Source organism: Cardiocondyla obscurior, linkage group LG11 (assembly GCF_019399895.1).
Source record: "Cardiocondyla obscurior isolate alpha-2009 linkage group LG11, Cobs3.1, whole genome shotgun sequence".
Classification (NCBI taxonomy): Eukaryota; Metazoa; Arthropoda; class Insecta; order Hymenoptera; family Formicidae; genus Cardiocondyla; species Cardiocondyla obscurior.
In genome coordinates, this window is record NC_091874.1 from 5,264,064 (window position 1) to 5,278,467 (window position 14,404).

The following is a 14,404-nucleotide window of genomic DNA, read 5'->3' on the forward strand; positions in this document are numbered from 1 at the left end:
CTATATGAAACTGGCGCGCGGAACGTATTTTTTTTCTTATCGCGGGCCCTTGTAAATATTGAGCATTTTCTAAATATCTGGCATGCCCGCATTATGCGCAGATAATTCTGCAATATTCGATAACGGCGTAACTCGCACAGCGGCTATTGCATATCCCTGCTGTGCATTACCTGACACGGTCCAGTAATAGCGTGAACGCCGTCAACCGACGTTCCAGCGTTATTTCTTGGCCGCTGAGCGATTGGCGATTATTGGCGCGACGTTATATCAATATTATCGATTACGCTTGTTACCCACTCCGTCTCACTTGAGATATGAGACACGCGGGAAAGCCGCAACGCGATGAGACTCTAATTAACCCGAATACGATATCAGCGGGCGAAGACTTTTAAAACGAAAAGATCGTATCTCGCGCGGCTGCATTGGCTCGTCGCCGACGATTTGTTATCTGCTACCGCGACCTAAGCGATATCCGACGAATTTGGAATACTTTCAAGCTCGGTGTTCGCACAGGAGGCGCCATTCAATCAAATCAACTAATGGGCACGATCGACGAGATTGGCGGGCGCATTAATTATTCGCAATCCTTTTCGCGGCGCAGGACTTGAAATTTATTTTCATCTCCGGGCAGATAAATTAAAATCCACTGACCGTCAAACGCGGCTGACGTTTCTTTCAATAAGATTATAAATCTACGAAGGCCCACTATTGAAATCTTCTTAAGGTTTATTAGCAGAATTTGCATGAATAACAAATCCCCTGCGCGTAAACTCCCGGCGATTGTCAATTTATATTATTATATTTTTACGTCTGTGCAAAATTTCAAAGTCGTTCGAATATTTTATCTTCGACACTTCAGCGAATGAAAACCCGTATTTTGCGAGCTCATCGCTGGATTACATCGGCGGAAGATACATAAGTTGCCGCGCACAATCGACTTCATGAACTACAAAGCGTGTACGTTCAAAGGCTCTGCAACAAGCGAGTAAACGAGGCTTGTTCGCTTAAGTAAATATGCTATATGGAAATCACTATAATTAGCAATTATTCTGAAGCGTATCGAGTGCTCTGCATTCTTAAATTTTGAGTAATTAAACTATTGACTTCTTTTTTCTTTATCACGAACAAATTGGAAGAAATTCTTCTGATGATGAACATTATCTTTTTACTAATTAGCTTTGTAATTAGAAACTTACGATAAAATCAGTTCACTAGGAAATCGACTTTTACTTAATTACGAAGAAAAAAAAGGAAAAAAAAAAAAATAGTCTTTCAGTTCTAATTTCAATAAAGTCGATAGTTATGTCGAAAATGGATGTAAGAGAGAATGATACCGAAAAAGACGAAAATTAAGGAAAAAGGTTGGCGTAACACGGAGTCATTTATCATTCGAGTGGATTGCAAACTTTTGAGAATCGCAGGCTTAATCAATCAAGGCCATTTAATAATTGATTGCTGACGTAGTAACTCCATGTTTTATAATAAGTTATCAAACTTACTGATTTTCAGCTGAACTTCGCTGAACTTTATCGAGCTCTTTCATAAAAATGTCGCTCCCGACGTAGCGCACTGTCAATATGAATTATTTCATTGTTGCGTCGGAAAATTAATGACATTTTTTCGTCGCGATTGATGTCATTACGAGACTTCTTGCGCCTGACAAACCGAGCGAAAGAACAGAGCGCAGCAACTTGTTACTCAGCCGCCGTAGTTAGCATTTTCTTCTGAATTGTCGTCACTTTGAATTTTGCAAGTGACGATCTACTCGAATGCTAAATAAATAATCGGCCCTTCTTCGCCCGGGTTCGCGCGCACGATTGTGCAAACGAGAAGAGATTCGCGTCCACCTTGGCGCCAAGAGTCTCGATGTTTGCGCACCTGCACCTTCTTCCTCTCCCCCGCGAATCCAATTAATGGAATTACCTCACGCCCGCTACAAAGGATTTGTCTTAACAATCCACGATGCTGCTGCGCCCGCCGCGCGGCCGGCGCCTCGGCGGAAGGAACTCCCATTTCCTGAATTACCCTTCGCGACTCGTCCTTCAATTAACGGCGTCTTCCGCCTCGAGAAAGACGCTCGTCCAATGACACGGATGAGTTCTCCCCGGGACGGAATTTGCAGAGTTTAAACAGAATTATCACGAGCCCGTCGATAGTTAATGAGTGCTCCAACTCGCGCGGAAATTAACTTGGATTTATCGAGTCAAAGTGAAATTCAAATGTGGACAATCCAGTTTCCGAAAACGTTGACTTGGCAATGACTTATTTCGGAGTCGGGCAAACGATCCCCCGGAATCAGCGGGCTTCTTGTTTGCCGCCGCGCGAATCTCACGCCTGCATGTTAATAAATGTTGAATTGAATTCGCTGCCAAAATTCCGTGCCGCTTTCAATCTACATTTCTCCCGCCCGAAAACGTCGGAAATCCAGGTCATCGCCGGTTTTTCCATCGTGCCCTTCCTCGATCGGGGCTTATTTCGGTTACCCGTCGTTTTTCAGAAGTTTAAGATGAAATGTCGCGGCAAGATGCTGCACTTAAAAGTCACCGGCAAGCGACGGCGGAACGTTTCACGAGTGGGCGTTAAGTAAAAAAGAAAATGACACGTACTTGAATATGGGTCAAGTCGGCATAATTTAATAACGTCTGGTCTAAAAGGTTTCGTGACAGCTTCGATGGCTGTGTTATCAACGGCGAGCTTCGAGCAACGCGCCCGCAACCGGGCACGGTCGGCGGATATTACTGTCGAACGGAACAACAAAGACTCATGAATTTATTACTAAGTAGATTTCAGCAAAAATTATATGTTAATCCCGGAATTGGTGAAACTCCGCAACTATATCGCCGCCGCATTTATCGCGCAAATTTCAATCGACAGTAAACCTGGGTATCGGATTTAATTAAGGCAATCTATTATACGAAATAAAACAAAATTTTAATAGTGCATATGTTTATAAGCTTTTACAGCCTACGCATAAAATGTAAACCCATTTAGAGTGCTATTATTAATACATTATATTTTCGAGTCTTTTATCCCGCCGTTCGATAACGGTTAATTATTACGCAATTAATTATATACGCGATAACGTTGATCATCATTCGATATACGTGTATTAATAATTCGATAATGCCGCTGATTTTTATACGTGGCATTATAATGGCAGACGTGTAAAAAAAAAAAAAAAGTATTTTGCGAAATTCTTTTGTGTTAACGGATATTCAACAAGCTGTCAGTAATTAATCCGTCAAGCAGAATAAACGATGATGAAAAACACGGCGCGAATATCAAATTCATCGAACAGCGCACGTACGGAATAATATTCCTGCTTAATTAGCGCACATTTACGTTCGTTGCTGTTTAGCATTTCAACGCGATGCAGTTACATGTAAACTCGCGTGTATAAGCTGGCAGCAACGTTGTTGCCCGAAAGGCGTTGAAATCAGGGGATAAAAACCTTCGAAATGACGGTACGATGCAAATCACTTGGACACGACGATCGAATCATTTTTATGTAAAACGATAACCTTTCCGGAAATTAATTCTGGCCGATTACAGCCGTACCCGCTTGGCGCTCGTTTCCTATAAAGAACATTTCCCAAAATTTCCCGAACGGGATAAAATTTTAAACTCGATTCCCACGATTGTTTTAACGCGGAAGACTAAGAACGAGGACGAATTAATCACGAACGATACTCGAAACGATTCTTTATCGCCCGGACAGTGGGGCTCGGCGAGAATTACGCGCAATTTATGAGAGTCTTTGAAGGCATTTATTATGCGATACGACACGTGTTGGCGTTTATCAGCGAAGTAACCGAGCGAAGACACGTATCTTTGGCATCCCTCGTTTCGCACGTACTCGCCGTGACGAAAATCTCGCTTTACACCGCGCGCGGGGATGGTACGTAACTTATTAAAACTTGGAAAACTCGCGATGTTCGTTAGCACGCGAAATCCGATCGCGCTCCATAATTACGTCTAAGTTATCAGTTTAGTTGGCGAATAGGTGTCTCCGTCGGAAAGTTTACCGCTAACAGTATCTCGCTACATCGACGTTACCTTCCACCTGCTCCCTTTTTTTTTTTTAATGCCCCGAACGGTTGATTAACATCAAGTGACATTTACGACTAACGTAATCACTGAGATTGGGTCATTAATCGCAAACAAAATGCATAATTTATCGACGGTCACAAATGTATACGGTGATTATTATTAATGCCACGCCGCCTCGTCGCTCGCTGGGACGCAATTTTGCGTTTCGTAGGGCTCGGCCGTGATTAAAAATTATTGCGCTGAGGAAGCGCGCGACCCCGAAGTAAGATTTCGGTCGCACCGCGACGTACATCGGTCTGCAAATTAACTCGTTTATTAACCGCCCTCGCCGAGGGCTCGTATAGGTGTTTACTTACGCGCCGCAATTATTCCGTAATTAGTCTTCGGTTATTCCGTAATTAGCGTTGATAGAGTTTAATGAAAGCTGCAGCTATCCGTTACGAACTCGTGGCTTGCCGATTAGCCTGCAGCCTAACGTGCATCCCCCGGAGGAGGTGCGGATGCAGCCCTCGTGTGCGAAACTCGCGGAGATAATGGCACGACTTCGCGCGACTGTAGACGCCGCAAATCCCATGGCGAGTTATTACTTTCCCGATTACTTGATATTATTTTGAAATTATCAACAGTCTATGATACAATTTATAATTTAATCGAGTTCCGACTTAATTCAATAAATAATTTAACTTAAAATAAAAGAAAAAAAGATTTAATTAGAAACGATAAATTATATAGTTGGCTAATTCATATTCGATCGAAATGCCACGCGTGTCGTCATCTCTAGGGACTGCTCTGTACTAATTTCGATAAGTCGATACGATCGCAAATAACATAACCAACATGACTGTCCAGACTGTTGTCCCGAAGCTCGCGAACAGAGACCTGAACCGTCTCACGAATACAGGCCGAATTTGAGACTGGCCTTTAAATATATTGTTTCTGCGTGTTTAATCGCAAAGGAGCCAGCCAGGAAAAGCCAGGGGCTCACGAGCGAAAACCTTTCGCAGTTTTCAAATGGCCACTCTCGAGGATAAATCTATTTGGGAGGACGGAGAGGTATGATTTTACGATTCTCGCAGGTTATGGCAGGCGAATGAACAAGCAATTTATGCGTGAATACAGCATCCTACGCTTTGCAGCTGGCTGAAAATTTTTATCTTTGTTTTCCTTAATCTCATTAAGATGCGCAAATGTATATTTAATGATGCTGCCATATTATTAAATTAGTTTTGCAATAAAAACAGGTTTGTATGAGGATTTAATGCTATCCCTTAGGAAACATTGGGAGAGGATGTCCTGCGAATGTCTACGGACGAAATTGTGTCTCGGACTCGACTTCTGGATAACGAAATCAAAATCATGAAGAGCGAAGTGATGCGGATTTCGCACGAGCTTCAAGCGCAAAATGATAAGATCAAGGAGAACACAGAGAAGATTAAAGTGAACAAAACTCTTCCTTACTTGGTATCCAATGTCATTGAACTACTGGACGTCGATCCGCAGGACATGGGTGAGGAAGATGGAGCGGTGGTGGACTTGGACGCACAGAGGAAGGGCAAATGCGCTGTTATAAAGACGTCAACCCGTCAAACGTACTTTCTGCCCGTCATCGGTTTAGTTGATGCAGAATCGCTCAAGCCAGGTGACTTGGTGGGCGTTAACAAAGACAGTTATCTCGTGCTGGAAACTTTGCCGGCTGAATATGACGCCAGAGTCAAGGCTATGGAAGTAGATGAGAGACCTACGGAACAATATTCTGACATTGGTGGTTTGGATAAGCAAATTCAAGAACTTATTGAGGCTGTTGTGCTGCCTATGACTCACAAGGAGAAATTTGAGAATCTGGGAATACAGCCGCCCAAGGGTGTTTTATTATATGGCCCACCCGGGACTGGAAAGACTTTATTAGCGAGAGCCTGTGCCGCCCAAACAAAATCTACCTTCCTAAAACTCGCTGGCCCGCAACTCGTGCAGATGTTTATCGGCGATGGTGCCAAGTTAGTCAGAGATGCGTTTTCATTAGCCAAGGAGAAGGCCCCTGCAATAATTTTTATTGATGAATTGGATGCTATTGGCACAAAACGTTTCGATTCAGAAAAAGCGGGAGATAGAGAAGTACAACGTACCATGCTAGAGCTCTTGAATCAATTAGACGGCTTCAGTTCGACCGCTGACATCAAAGTAATTGCCGCCACGAACAGAGTCGACATCTTGGATCCGGCTTTACTGCGATCCGGACGTTTAGATAGAAAGATCGAGTTCCCGCATCCCAATGAGGAAGCCAGGGCGCGCATTATGCAAATTCACTCGCGCAAAATGAATATGTCGCCCGATGTTAATTTCGAAGAATTATCTCGATCCACGGATGATTTCAACGGGGCACAGTGTAAAGCTGTCTGCGTCGAGGCGGTAAGCATTTACATTTCAAATTAAAATAAGCTTATTAATTATTCTTTTTAACAATATGTATACATTATGTTTTCTATTTAACCTAATACATTAATACAAATACATAATTTGTCGAAATACTAACCAAGATTTTATGTTTTAGGGTATGATAGCATTACGGCGTAATGCAACAGAAGTTACTCACGAAGATTTGATGGAAGCTATTAACGAAGTCCAAGCGAAAAAGAAAGCAAACTTGAATTATTATGCTTAATACACCATATTGCATCATTTACATTTTAGAAATATCTTTTGTATAATACATTTGTATAATAAATAGCTTTATACTTATGGAATTTACGAAAAGTAGGAAATGCGTAAAGAAAAAAATAACTGAATGTTTCTCAAAGTATACATGTATTTAAAAAAATTAAAACTTCATGTTTACCTTATCGCAATATTCTCGTCTTGTATGCTTGTACTGCTCTTTTTTTTTTTTTTATTAATGTTTATTTCGTGCAAAAAGGTACGTTCAAGTGTCACCGCGAGTACCGCGAGAAACTAAAAAAATGAAAAAGAAAATATATTGACGTAAAATATTAAATATAATAACATTTTAATCTGCAGAACATATATTTAAATTTATGATCTTCCATTTATTAATAATTATACATGAAGTTCTTTATATCTTAATTAAATTACAAATATATATTTAACGTGAGAAAACTTTTGAAAAGTAATGTATGTTATTTTCAGTATTTATAAAAGAACTTACTATCAAAATGACAATGTAATAGAAGATATAGCTGATAACTTATTGAGATATAACTCTTATCGCCTTCTGTGACTCCTTTTCCTGATTCTACAAGTATGAAAAAATATATAATATAAACATTAATGCCTGAATTTAAATATTTCATTACAGATTCAAACACCATGGTAATACTTACTTCTTTGGTCCTTTCACAAAGCACCAATCAACAGAAATTGCCTGACCTAAAATTTCTGTACCATTAAGAGCCTCTTTTGCAGCTTGGGCCTCCTTAAAGGTTTCATACTCTACCAACGCGTATCCTTTTAAAAAGCCTGTTCTTCTGTCCAAATTTAAATGCAAATTCTTAATCTGACCAAACTCAGAGAATTTATCTTGAATATCATCCTCCTGTGCTTCTTCATGTACTGAATTTATGAAAAGAATCCATCCTTCTACAGCTAGAAACACAAAAAAAAAAAACATTAATTACAATTAATAAAAAGACAAAGTTAACAACAATAATAAATTTAAACTGAATTATAGAGATTATAAAAAAAAATATTTTTACATCTCTGAGGGCCGGGCTCGTTATCATCTTCTTCGACCACATTCATCGATTCGTAATGACCGACATCGTCCCTTGTCGAAACTAATTCCGCACCGTGGCCTCTACCTTTCCTCTTCTTCGCTTTTTCCTTAAGACGAGCAATACCCTCTGCAAAAAAAAATATAGTAATAAGAACGGTGCTCGCTTTATCGAAAGTACAAGTCCATGAAAAACAAAATGGAATTGTCGAAGCTAAGTAACGCAGTTAAGGTTATATTCTAGAAACGTAACGAGAGTACTTACGGTCTCCTTCGTCGTCCACTTCGAACTCCTCGGCATTGTCGATGTCCAAAACATCCGCCATGGCTAATAAAGTATTTTAATCGAAGTATTTAAATAACGTATACGTTATTTCACTGTCGCGTTTATTTCGCGTTGATAGCACTTGATAACCATAAATTATACGAACACAGATGAAAAATCTCGGGAAAGGTTTTAGCGCCACTCTACTACGTGTAACACGCGTGCGAACTAAATGCGACGAGTTCAATACTTCGCGCGTACAAGCATATACATTTGAATTATTACTTGAACAAAAACAATTCAAATAAATCGCTCGGAATATTTTAAATATTTTTTTAAACTTGTAAGTATATAGCATATACTTGATTTCGTTATCGAGATTTTATCGTAAATTTCGATTTCTTGTAACTCTCATACTTCAGTTGTCATATGACATTTTCCTTTAAAAAAAAAAAAAACGCTAAGAATTCAAATTTTTGTTAATAAATGTCAAACTTGAATTAAAATTTTTTACATCCAATAGAAAAACCATGTATGAACCAAATAAAATGATTTTTTCATTAAATAGACATTTATCTGAAATAATATGAAGAAATTATCAAGGTAATTAAAAAAGAAATATTTAATTACATATTTTGCAAAAATTCCGCGCGTAAATTCCAATAAATAACTGATTCTTGTAAAACTGTACGATAAAAAATCCTATTTTTAAATTCCGTTAATTCATAAACTATTCTAAATATTTTTCTTGCAGTCAAAAACCTTATTTTCGCCAGAAATGGCAGCACTACCAATAAAATGTATGTCGAAAGAACAATTGGCCAGCACGAGATTAACTGATGAAGAAAATGGTGAAAAGTCGGATAAAAAATTAACAGTACTTGAATCGCATGGCTATGTACTCAGAAAGACTATAGGTGCCGGATCATATGCCACCGTCAAAGTGATGATTCATTTCATGTCCTATTCTTCTCGTTTTAACATCGTATTCTTTTTTTTTTTAACTTGACGCATTCATTATATATCACAGATTGCAAAATCCAGTCGACATAATTGTCAGGTAGCGGTCAAGATAGTTTCAAAGTTCAAAGCACCTGGGGAATATCTTACGAAATTCTTACCTCGCGAGATTGAGGTGGTCAGAGGATTAAAACACCCAAATCTCATTTACTTCCTACAGGCAATAGAAACCACACATCGGTCAGCTTGTTTGCCAAATTAAACCTTGAATAAAAATAATTGTACTAAAAGAATTATTTTTTTAATTGAAAAATTACCTGTTAAAATTCCGTTGTATAAATGCCGTTTAACTTTTTTCTAATTGCTTGTCTTTTGCAGGGTGTATATCATTATGGAATACGCACAGAACGGCAGCCTATTCGATATAATACGGCACGACACTTATATCGACGAGTTCCGCAGCCGTAAATGGTTTAGACAGCTTTTAGACGTCATCGATTACTGTCATAAGCGTGGCATAGTGCACAGGTAAAGACTCTGTTACAATTATATTCAAAAATATTAAATTACACAATTTTAATTATAACATCTCCGGAAATGATTAATATAACTTTTTAATTTTGTAGAGATATAAAGTGCGAGAACCTGCTTATAGATTATCGCTTTAACATTAAATTGTCTGACTTTGGATTCGCACGTGAATACGTGAAGTCAACGAATGGCGAGTGGCCTCTCAGTACAACTTATTGCGGTAGTTACGCTTACGCGTCGCTCGAAGTTTTACGAGGCATTCCTTACCAGCCGCAACTTGCCGATATATGGTCCATGGGTGTTGTACTTTATACTATGGTTTACGGTCATCTGCCATTTGACGATACAAATCACGCGCAACTACTAAAGGTACCCAGGTATATTCCAAGAGTGGTATATCCAATGTCGATTCAAGTCGATTTCTTTTGCTTGTCTTTTAGGGTTCGTAAAAATTATTATTTTGCAGGTCGGCCAAAAATTTATACAGAACAGAAATTAATAACTTTTACCAAATATAAAAATACGAATTAAAAAATTTTATCACTTTTTTTACATACGTTTCTTCTTGTAAATGACGCATTTTGCATCGTCATCTTTTAATACAGCTTGTCCTCTTTCCTTCCTTTTATTCAGCAAGTACAAAACAAAGTTGTATTTCCCAAATATCCAAAAATATCTCAGGCATGTCGGTCTCTCATTACCCGCATATTGGTACCTCAATACGCACGATTACGTATTAATAATATAAAAAGTGATGCTTGGCTCGAGACATCGGTTGTCGCTCAAACATCAGATAGCGATAGATTCATTGTAAGAGTTAACTAATTCAGATATATTAATACATATGTATGTTTGAAGAATGTTTTTATACTTTATCTTTTTTTTTTTTTGTTATAGGAAGAATTGCCTGCAAGTAAACAATCCAAAGTACTTGATAAAAGCGTAGTATCCATTGCTCCTGCAATTTTTCAAGAAAATAAAAAATTAGAAGAAATTGTTGACCAAGGTAATATGGAAATAAAAAAAAACTGACTTAAACTTAAAATAAAAAAGCTCATGTAATATCACAAAAATGTAACAGTAAATCAAATAAATCAACAAAAATTTTAAATTAACAGAATAAAAATTATATAAAAATTCAGTAACTGCTAAACAGTTCTTACTAAGTATATACTATATATATAACAATTTATAACAATTATTTTACGATATTATGGCACTTTATTCTTAATTTTTTTCAATCCATAAATATTACTATAATATATAATAAAATAACACGTCATACTTATGATGAACATATCTTTTGATGTTACTGGAGATCTTAAATGCAATATACAGCACACTGTATTATATGTATGTACAAACTTACTACAAGGTAGATCTATATTTAGCTACCATAAGCAGTATTATGGTACCAATTATAAAAACACCAGGAGCAGTAGCTTTATGTATATTCTCTGTGTTATCTGCAACAAAGATGACAATTAAAAATTTTTAATATTAGGTAATAATAAAGCGTCATTTACTTTTGTTTTCTGTACGTAAAAAAAACTGTTTTACATTTAATAATTTTCAACAACGAATACCGCAACGTATCCATTAGTTACAAACTCGTAATATACTCGGCATAAATTTTTTTATAACGCGTTAAATTTTTTTTTTTTACAGTTCTAAATATTAATATAATTATTAATAGTTACCAGTTGTTTTTGGAAGTGATTCCCAACCCAAACTTTTATCAATACCTATTTTCCACTGAGAATATAAAATATCACGTTCTAAAATTAATACATTAATATATTAATAAATTAATATCTTTATATGCCACAAAATTTTTATATTTGTACCATTATAATAAAAATAATAATTACCATTCTCAGTTATTAATGGCAAAAAGATATCGCTCGGAACAGCGGCGTCAATTTTCATATCCCATTTTCGTATTCCTTCTGCGCTACCCGCAGCAATCGCGGCTCCAAGTGCAGTAGTTTCACACATCATTGGCCTAACTTTCATATAAAGTCATATATGTTTATTTAATTTATTAATTTTTAATTTATAAGTGTACATATAAATTATTTGACGAAATATCACCTACCCACTGGAATTCCACAAATATCGGCTTGCATTTGCATCAACAAATCATTGTTAGTCATTGCGCCATCAACCAATAATTTTGATAACACCAAACCAGTATCTTTCCTCATAGCTTCTAAAATATCTCTGGTTTGAAAACATACCGCTTGTAAAGCTGCTTTTACAATATGTGCGCTTGTAGTATCTTCATTAATACCACAAATAATACTGAAAATGATTAATACATAAATTTAATGTTCCAAAGATTAGTTAAGTTTTAATGTATTGAAAAAACTAATTACCTTCGCGCGTCTTTTCTCCAGTATGGAGCATATAATCCAGCAAATGCTGGCACAAAAACAATACGATTGTCTGCGGGAATTTGTTCGACAACAGTTTCACAGTCTTTTATATTAGTTAATATTTCGAGATTTTCTTTTAACCACTGTATTACGGTACCTGCGATAGCTACAGAACCTTCAAGAGCATATACCGGAGAAGCATGCGCTCCTAATTGATAAGCAACAGTCGTTAATAAACCATGGGATGAATCCACAATCTGTAACATTGAGAGATACAAAATTACATTCATCTAAATTACATTAATAAATATACCGCATATAATTATATAATAAAATTTATCTTACAGCTGTGCCAGTATTATAAAGAAGAAAACAACCAGTGCCATAAGTACTTTTTGCTTGTCCTTGCTGTAAACACATTTGCCCCACTAAAGCTGATTGTTGATCACCTAAGCACTAACAAATAAAGTTTTATAAATTTAACTCCAATTTATCTTAACACTAATTTTTAATTAAATTCGGAATGTTCTTTATATTTAATAAAATATAAATTGCATACCCCTGATATAGGAACACCTTGCAACAATTCATCTTGTATATAACCATAAATTTCAGAGGAGCTTCGTATTTGAGGTAAAATTTCAGCAGGTATTTTAAAAAATGACAATAAAGTTGGATCCCATTTTAATGTCACAATATTCATTAACATTGTTCTTGAAGCATTTGTGACATCTGTGCTATGAACACCACCATTAGCACCACCAGTCAAATTCTAATGATAAAACTGATACATTAATTTAAAAAACAATTTTGTTTTTATACATATTATGCTTGCTTGTAGATACAAACCCAAATTAGCCAGGAATCAATGGTGCCAAACATGAGGCGTTTGGCAGCCAATGCTTCTTGAACTCTAGGTACATTCTCCAATAACCATTTCAATTTTAATGCACTAAAGTATGGGTTAATTGGGAGACCACAAAGTGGCTTCAAATAATCCTTATTTTTATTACGTATACCATTCAATATATCATCTACAATTGATGCAGTTCTCATATCCAGCCATCCTACATTATTAGAATTAATAAATTGTATAAATAAAAAAATAATCCACAAGCTATTTACAGGAAACACATGGCTTACAATATATTCATAATATAATTTACCTATTGCATTATAAAGTGGCTCTCCTGTCACAGAATCCCATACAACTGTAGTTTCCCTCTGATTTGTTATACCAATTGCAACTATGTCAGCAGGATCAATTGTCAATTGCTTCAAATTAAATACAGTCTGCCTGAGGCATTCCCTGACTGTCCTCAATATTTCCAAAGGATCTTGTTCAACCCATCCCTCTCTTGGGCATGTTTGTGATATTGAAACTTGATGATATGTTAAAACCTCTGCTGTATCTGCTGCAAAAACCTACATTATTGTAATAGAAAAGAATTGTGTAATCATACATGTATATCACAATCTTATAATTATTTCAATAACAGCAACCAATGATCAGTGACTCCAGAAAGAAATAGACATTTAATAAACAATTTATTAACAAAATTTTGTGCCATATACTGTGACATTCATGTCCACAGTTAGTTTCACGTCTTAGTGGCAAGAACTTAAGTGCAAAGTGACGAACTGATTCTGGATGACGATAACCACAGATAGGCTTTATCTCTCGACGTGATCATTGTATCGCGAGATGAAAAAAAACTTCTCCGTACCAGAAATCTCGCGCTGCTAGTCCCCTCGTCGATCGCGCCAACGAGAGGCCCGTATCTGCTCATAGATTCATTTTTAATCATTTGAGCGAACGCGGCCGCCTCTTTACGATCACGACCGTCATGCGACTTTAACACGTGTTCACTATTTCGAAATCCACTTCTTCCCAGTCACGTCTGACGCTTCTGAGCCCCGTGAGTAACAATATTAGAAGCGATCCGTACTTTCCTCTCGAAACGAAATACGGCGGTGTATCTGTGATGTAATCGGAGAGGAATCATATGTCAAGCTAGGCTTAATCAATATCGACCAAATAGTTCAACTGATGGTCATCTCATTGCTCGGCTTGCTCCTTCCAATTGAAGCCCGCTAGACCTCGCATGATAAAAAAAATAGTTCATCGTAAAAAAATAAATCTTAAAGAAAAATGAGATTTAAAAATACTTTAACTTTACCTTTGCTTCAAGTCTTGCGTTTCAAAACTGTAAGACAAAGTATCGTTATCAAGTACCAAAGCCGAGATTAATCGACAAGTGCGTTATGTGTCATAAAACAATTGTTCAAGAGTTGTCGATTGACGATCGACACGATGAGTGTATTGGTGTTCAGCATATTTTAATTTCTAGCTCGATAATATTAATAAAAATTATTAAATTCGCTTTTATTCAGCGCGAAAATTACATAAAAATCGCCTTAAAAATCTTAAAATTGCAAACGAGATGATGGAGGCGCGGTCGGCAGATGGCGCGCGTTCGTTCCACGCGACGCAAT

At 37.0% G+C, this 14,404-nt stretch overlaps 4 protein-coding genes across 7 annotated transcripts; 2 read left to right on the forward strand and 2 right to left on the reverse strand.

Annotated features, from left to right (window-relative positions):
• The first annotated feature begins 4,876 nt into the window (after window positions 1-4,876).
• On the forward strand, window positions 4,877-6,893 carry Rpt5 (26S proteasome regulatory subunit Rpt5). Its single transcript, XM_070663516.1, has 3 exons — window positions 4,877-5,103; window positions 5,323-6,456; window positions 6,599-6,893. The coding sequence occupies exons 1-3, from the start codon at window positions 5,062-5,064 to the stop codon at window positions 6,707-6,709; spliced, it is 1,287 nt and encodes a 428-aa protein (XP_070519617.1). The 5' UTR covers window positions 4,877-5,061; the 3' UTR covers window positions 6,710-6,893.
• A 29-nt stretch (window positions 6,894-6,922) lies between these two features.
• Tsu (40S ribosomal protein S12 homolog tsunagi) lies at window positions 6,923-8,238 on the reverse strand. 2 transcript variants are annotated; one of them, XR_011546403.1, is made up of 5 exons: window positions 8,040-8,238; window positions 7,758-7,904; window positions 7,386-7,647; window positions 7,211-7,297; window positions 6,923-6,996 (listed from the first exon to the last, which is right to left on the reverse strand). XR_011546403.1 is itself a non-coding variant. In XM_070663521.1 (4 exons), the coding sequence occupies exons 1-4, from the start codon at window positions 8,098-8,100 to the stop codon at window positions 7,267-7,269; spliced, it is 501 nt and encodes a 166-aa protein (XP_070519622.1). In that variant the 5' UTR covers window positions 8,101-8,238; the 3' UTR covers window positions 6,923-7,266. The 2 variants fall into 2 exon arrangements, 1 of the variants encoding a protein (XP_070519622.1); XM_070663521.1 differs by having other exon boundaries at window positions 6,923-7,297.
• A 579-nt stretch (window positions 8,239-8,817) lies between these two features.
• LOC139106618 (testis-specific serine/threonine-protein kinase 3) lies at window positions 8,818-10,615 on the forward strand. Its single transcript, XM_070663522.1, has 6 exons — window positions 8,818-8,982; window positions 9,070-9,239; window positions 9,378-9,527; window positions 9,626-9,899; window positions 10,164-10,340; window positions 10,428-10,615. The coding sequence occupies exons 1-6, from the start codon at window positions 8,818-8,820 to the stop codon at window positions 10,560-10,562; spliced, it is 1,071 nt and encodes a 356-aa protein (XP_070519623.1). The 3' UTR covers window positions 10,563-10,615.
• On the reverse strand, window positions 10,330-14,378 carry LOC139106612 (glycerol kinase 3). 3 transcript variants are annotated; one of them, XR_011546402.1, is made up of 11 exons: window positions 13,636-14,378; window positions 13,075-13,333; window positions 12,758-12,975; window positions 12,468-12,680; window positions 12,254-12,364; window positions 11,909-12,165; window positions 11,629-11,834; window positions 11,402-11,539; window positions 11,231-11,308; window positions 10,816-10,996; window positions 10,330-10,488 (listed from the first exon to the last, which is right to left on the reverse strand). XR_011546402.1 is itself a non-coding variant. In XM_070663513.1 (11 exons), the coding sequence occupies exons 2-11, from the start codon at window positions 13,714-13,716 to the stop codon at window positions 10,899-10,901; spliced, it is 1,659 nt and encodes a 552-aa protein (XP_070519614.1). In that variant the 5' UTR covers window positions 13,717-14,008; window positions 14,089-14,378; the 3' UTR covers window positions 10,536-10,898. The 3 variants fall into 3 exon arrangements, 2 of the variants coding, with proteins under 2 accessions (XP_070519614.1, XP_070519616.1); XM_070663513.1 differs by lacking the exon at window positions 10,330-10,488 and having other exon boundaries at window positions 10,536-10,996; window positions 13,636-14,008; window positions 14,089-14,378; XM_070663515.1 differs by lacking the exons at window positions 10,330-10,488; window positions 10,816-10,996; window positions 11,231-11,308 and having other exon boundaries at window positions 11,402-11,535.
• Window positions 14,379-14,404: the final 26 nt, after the last annotated feature.